This window comes from Corvus brachyrhynchos, unplaced genomic scaffold (assembly GCF_000691975.1).
Source record: "Corvus brachyrhynchos isolate BGI_N302 unplaced genomic scaffold, ASM69197v1 scaffold340, whole genome shotgun sequence".
NCBI lineage: Eukaryota > Metazoa > Chordata > Aves > Passeriformes > Corvidae > Corvus > Corvus brachyrhynchos.
In genome coordinates, this window is record NW_008235987.1 from 456,016 (window position 1) to 461,422 (window position 5,407).

Here is a 5,407-nt window from a genome sequence, read left to right on the forward strand (position 1 = left end):
AGGCTGCCACCGCCTCCGTGTCCCCGAGCAGCCCCTCCACCAGCACCAAGAAGCTGTCGCCGCTCCCCACCTCCAGTGAGGGCTGGTACTGCACCTGGCCCTCGCACAGGTCCATCTTCACCTCGAACAGTGGGGACACCTGGGCCTGAAACAGGTCGGTGCCTGGTGTGGGGCTTCATGTCCCACAGCCCTGCAAGCTGCAGGGAGCACAGGGACAGTCACGTTTGGCCACTGACCAAACTGACCGTGAGTGGTGGGACACCCCGAGCCCAGCACAGGGACACCCACTGCCAGAGCACCGGGACCTACGTCAGGGACCATGTTGGTGAGCAGCAGCTGCAGGGATTTGTGAACGAGTCTGCAGAGCCCATCCAACACGATTCTGTCTATGTGTCCCACATAGGCCACCCACGTCTGCGAGGACAAGTCAGCCTTGAACAGAGCTGCGTTCTCCTGCCACGGGAAAACCAGCCGGCGTTTGTCAGTGAACACCCAGCAAAGGCATCGGCTCCTGACATTGCTGGCAAGCCCTTCCTCATGTGCCTGTGAGCCATCCAGTGCTCCAGGGCCATTCTCACCTTCACCATCTCCTGGATCCTCACACCTGTATTCTCGATGGCAGTGCGGCGCTGAGCTAAGGCATTTTCTTTCCCATCCAGGTCCAGGAGCGCGGTTGCCTTGTTGTCCTTTCTTCCAAACAAGGGAGTGGCTGAACAGTCCTGCAGGGAGGAGAGAACAGGGCTGCTCTGCTGAGCCAGGGAAAGGACAATCCTAGCTAGACGTGTCCTGGTAAGATGCTTGTGAAGTGCCAGCAAACATTACCTCCATCAGCTGGGTGATGTTCTCTAGGTTCAGCTTCGCTCTCTGGACCCGTCTCTGCAGGTCACGCAGGGTCTCCCTCATCTCCTGGATGTATTCCATGACACCTGGGAGGGAAATGGGCACACAAGCACATTGTGGAGACACCCCCAGGGCAGTGGGAGGTCAGTTGGTGCTGGGGACCAGGGGCCCCCAAAACGCACAAGGAGGATCCTCATCTTGGATGGCCAAGGTGGGGGTTTGTACCTTCATGGTTCCAGAACAGAGACGTCTCAGCGCTGGCCAGACGGACGTCCAGGGCCCCCAGCTCCCCTGCCAGCAGCGGCTCCTCCACTGGCATCAGCCGCTGCTTCACCTGGAGCCAACACATCCACAGGTGGGTGCTCAGCTGGAGCAGGGACCCAACACAGTGGTGGGGGGCAGGAGGTGGACAGGAGGGGCCACAGCTTGGCTTAGCCACAGGATGGGCACGGACCTGAGGTGCCAGTGATGTGCCAGTGGTACCCAAACTCCCCCCAGTCCCTTTCAGCCCGGCTGAGGCTCAGGGCGTGGAAAAGTAGTTGGGTTGTGTCCCCTTCAGAACCTGCCTCATTGTACCAGCCCACGATGAGCTCCAAGTTGTCCCCTATCTTTTGAAAAGTCTCATTTTGGGCGAAGAGGCTCTCAGCATTGCTTGGGATGTCCTGCTGCTGCTGGATATGCAGGTACTTCACCTCCCGCAGGACGGCAGAGAGCTGCGAGACGCCACAGCCGGGATGGGGCTCGTTAGCAGCCCCGCCTGCACCTCAGGCAGCCCCCGAGAGCGCGGGGCTCACACCGGGGTGAGGGATTGCTGGTGCTCCCCGTGCCAGCACCGACCTCTCTGCTGAAGTTCACGCTGAGGAGGGCAGACTCGGGGTCCCTCTGAAGCAGGGGCTGCTCCAGGCTGAAGTGGCATTCCTCGCCGGGTCCGGATGCCCATTCCTCGTAGATCCTCTTGCTGTAACTTTGCAGCAGCCCCATCATTTCCTCGTACTTCCCGGACACCAGCTCAGCCTCAGCACCCACCATGGCACTGTCGGAGCCACAATAAAGCAGCAGCTGCTGCAGCAGGGCGTGGGAGGGGACCCACTCCAGGCCGGATCCTGCCCCCCTGCTGCCCTGTGTCCCCACGGGATGACAGGGGACCTGCACCTACGGGTGGTCGATGGCCAACAAGTCCTTGTGTGGCCCCTCCAGCCGCTGCTGCAGCTCCAGAGCCCACTTCAGCTGCCCGGCCACGGGCGGCAGGTTCTTGTGGATGGCTGGGGCCCCCCCGGGGGGTGGTGGGGACACGGTCCGGGTGTCATACAGCGCCTTCACGCTCTCCAGTTCGTCCTCGAACATTCCCAGCAGGGCCAAGTGACAGGGGGAAGCCTCAGCCCTGATCAGGGGTCGCTCCAGCACGGAGGCAAACATGTGCACCAGCTGCAGGAGAGAGAGGCAGGCGCTGGGTCCTGCACCCTGGAGCAGTCCCAGAACGGGGGAGACCCCGAGTCCCTGTGGGAGCTGTGTGCCAGGCTGCTGAGCTGGGGCACAGGTACCTTGATGGCAGCTGACAGGCGGTTACAGTCATCAAAGCCCTGGCAGAAGATGGCAGCCAGCTGCTTGTTTGCATCCTCAACCTTCTTCTGGAACTCTGCAAAGTCTCTGTTCCATTGCTGCCAGTGAGAGCAAAATGGTTTAAAGTGTGCCTCCTTCCCAAGTCCTTCAGGAAAAATTTGCTGAACCCAGAGGGTCCAGAGCCCCATGACCCGCTCCAGAGCCAGCCCTGTGCTGCTGTGGGACAGTCCCATGTGTCCCTCTGCAGTGTGTTCTCACGAGAGATTTTTTATTTTCACTTAGCCAGTGTTAACACCCTCATTCCTGCATCCATTACATTTCCACTCCAGCATCTGCTCACCTCTTCGTCGGGATCCAAGGGATCATATTTGCATTCGGCAAAAGCTTTGGTGGCTTCACAGACCTCCTCAGAGATCTGCAACACCCAGCTCCCAAGGAAGTTTCCTCGCACCCCTCCCAGCACTGTCTTCTCCAGCTTCAGAAAGTCGGTGGCTGCCTGGAACAGCTCCTGGCAAGCACAAAGCCCCTTTTACCTGTCTTCCCCTGTCCCAGGCTGCAGGTGCAGAGCTGCAGCACCAGCACAGGGCTGCACCCTGCCAGCTCAGCAGTCCTGAGGAGCATCCTCACAGGGATGCTCCCCGGCCCGGCTGGGGTGTGCCCATCCTGCCATGGGGGCTCAGGGTCGGGGGGGAAACTGTGCTGGGAATGGTGCCACTGATCTCCCAGTGATGCCCCACTGTGCCAGCGGCCCCAGCCCACCCCAGGCTGTGGCTGAGTTCACCCTGTGCCACTCCCACCCCAGGATCCCCGGGGCAGGGAAGGCCTGACTGAGGCTACCACTGTGCCCTGAAATTCTGTGCTGTCACCTTGATGGTCTTAAGCCTCTGCAAGAAGGTGTCCATCCTCCAAAAGATGTGGGGGGGTGGAAACTCCCAGACCTCTGGCTGCTCCTGAGAGGGGAGAGGGGCTGTCAGCCTGGTGCTGGTGTGGAGGGGGTCAGATGTTCCTGCACCATCCCTGCACCCACCGGGAACAACGTGGGCATGAGGTCAGAGCAGTAAGTGCTGTAAGACTGGAAGAACTTCTCCATGGTGGAGATGGCTAGTTTGATTCCTTCCAGGGTCTCCTGGGGTTCTCCTTGCAGCCCCTTCAGCAAGTCCTCCGGGCTCAGGTATTTACAGGTCTGGGACAGACAGACACAGGCAGAGGCCATTGTCAGGAGGATGCGGAGGCTCCTCCTGCCCCCTTCACCCCCACGGACTTGCTGGTGGTCGCCTGCAGCCCGTGCCTGCCCCAGACTCTCCCCAGCCCTATGGGGGGTTCTGCTGTTCCCTTGTCTGGGGTGTCTCTGCGTCACCGTAACTGGACTCTCCACATCTACCCCAGAGAGACAACTGGAGGGGACAGGGCTGGGTCAGTGCTGGCCCTGGGGCTGTACCTGGCTGATGAAGAGGTTGCAGATCTCCTGCAGGACACGGGCTATGTGGGCAGGTGAGTGGTAGTGCACGCAGTGAGCCCGGAGCAGGCAGACGGTGCACAGCACCTTGGGCATGAAGGAGCGCAGCTGTGGGAGCAGAGCCTCATCAGTGCACGGCCGTGGCAGAGCGAGGGGGATGTGTTCCCCCTGAAGCCTCTGGGGCTCTGCTGTTGCCCAGATGGGGCCACCAGGCTGTGCCTGGTTATTTTGCCACATATCACTTACCTGGGAGTAATCCGCTTGCTCCATCTCCTCCAGCAGCGTCTGCAGCGGTTGCAGGTGGATGCTGACATCATTGGCTTCCTCCAGACCTAGGACATGGAGAAACTCTGTGTTGGGATGAGGACGCCTTGTTGGAAGCAGCCACCACCATGTCGTGGGACCTCACCACCACTGACGGCCCTGAACATGTTCTGCAACGACGGCCAGTAGCAGCTGTCAGCCTTCTCCAGCGTCTTGACCAGCACTGTCACTTGGGGTGAGAACAGCTGGCAGGGAAGAGGCGTCAGATCAGCAGGGGCGGCTCAGCATGGGGGGCTCAGCATGAGGACATGTGGCCACCTTGGGTGAAAGAGTACCTGGTTATTGATGCACTCCAAGTTGGTCATCCTGGTCTGCCAGAATTCAAACTCGACCCTGGGCAGGGGGTGCAGCCCCTCCAGCAGTGGCTGCGCTGAGTTCTGGCTAAAGATCTCTTCAACCTGCTGGAACCACTCGATGACGACGGTCTCGATGGAGTGCAGCACTGAGCCGTCTATGGGCCCCACCAGGCTGAAAGGCAGGTGGGTTATGCCCCATGGGAACCCCAAACAGCCCTAGAGAAGCCTCTCATGCTTGCTTGTGGCCATCTCTGCCAGTGCAGATGCCTGGCATGAGCCCCTCAAACATCCTCTGCTGCAGGGGATGGCTGTGCCCAGGGCTGTGCAGGGACCGAGCCAGGGTCCCAGCTCCCCTCCCTCCCCGAGTGATTTATGCTGTCCTGGGCCCCTGCCAGGCTTTTGTGGCACCAAGTGGTGCCAGCAGCACCCACCAGTCCAGGACGGCGCCTGAGTCGTCCCAGCTGACCAGGTGCTCGGGCAGTGGGAGCAGCGGCTTTCCCTGTATCTTCCCGCTCATCATGAACATCTTGTTCTGCAGCTGGTGAGTGTGCCGCATGACATCCTCCACCACCATCCTGGGCCAGCCCTCATTCTGGCTCAGGAGCAGAGGGGACACAACCTGGGAGACAGGGCTAGGTCAGGCACTTGGTGATGAGCTCCCGTACACAGGGCAGTGGGCACCCCAGTGTTCCCTCTTGCTGCCCGCTGAAGCACAGTCTCAGCGCAGTCACGGCTCTGTTGGCTACGGATGGGCTTTGCTGATGTTTCTCTCATCAGTGTGACCAAAAGGCCCCTTGCTCTGGGCTTCCAGTCCTTGTGGGCTGGGAAATGCTGGAAGTGGCAGAGTGAGTGCATCTAGCGGAGTCAGGGGCTGAAGCCCCGAGCACTGAGGGGGAATAGTGGGTGCTCCTGGAGCTGATGCAGCCTTTGG

General features: G+C 60.5%; 1 protein-coding gene across 1 annotated transcript in view; it reads right to left on the reverse strand.

The window, feature by feature from the left end:
* Positions 1-5,407, reverse strand: part of DNAH17 (dynein axonemal heavy chain 17) — a 33,619-nt gene that overhangs the window by 26,434 nt on the left and 1,778 nt on the right. Inside the window, exons 2-18 of the mRNA XM_008631372.2 lie at positions 4,908-5,095; positions 4,456-4,648; positions 4,266-4,365; positions 4,103-4,188; positions 3,839-3,964; positions 3,428-3,583; positions 3,267-3,350; positions 2,741-2,908; positions 2,382-2,498; positions 1,997-2,265; positions 1,678-1,873; positions 1,407-1,553; positions 1,066-1,174; positions 823-926; positions 579-719; positions 310-453; positions 5-145 (exon numbers count right to left, since the gene is read on the reverse strand). Coding sequence (XP_008629594.1) covers positions 5-145; positions 310-453; positions 579-719; positions 823-926; positions 1,066-1,174; positions 1,407-1,553; positions 1,678-1,873; positions 1,997-2,265; positions 2,382-2,498; positions 2,741-2,908; positions 3,267-3,350; positions 3,428-3,583; positions 3,839-3,964; positions 4,103-4,188; positions 4,266-4,365; positions 4,456-4,648; positions 4,908-5,095 — 2,469 coding nt within the window. The remainder of the gene's footprint in view (positions 1-4; positions 146-309; positions 454-578; positions 720-822; positions 927-1,065; positions 1,175-1,406; positions 1,554-1,677; positions 1,874-1,996; positions 2,266-2,381; positions 2,499-2,740; positions 2,909-3,266; positions 3,351-3,427; positions 3,584-3,838; positions 3,965-4,102; positions 4,189-4,265; positions 4,366-4,455; positions 4,649-4,907; positions 5,096-5,407) is intronic.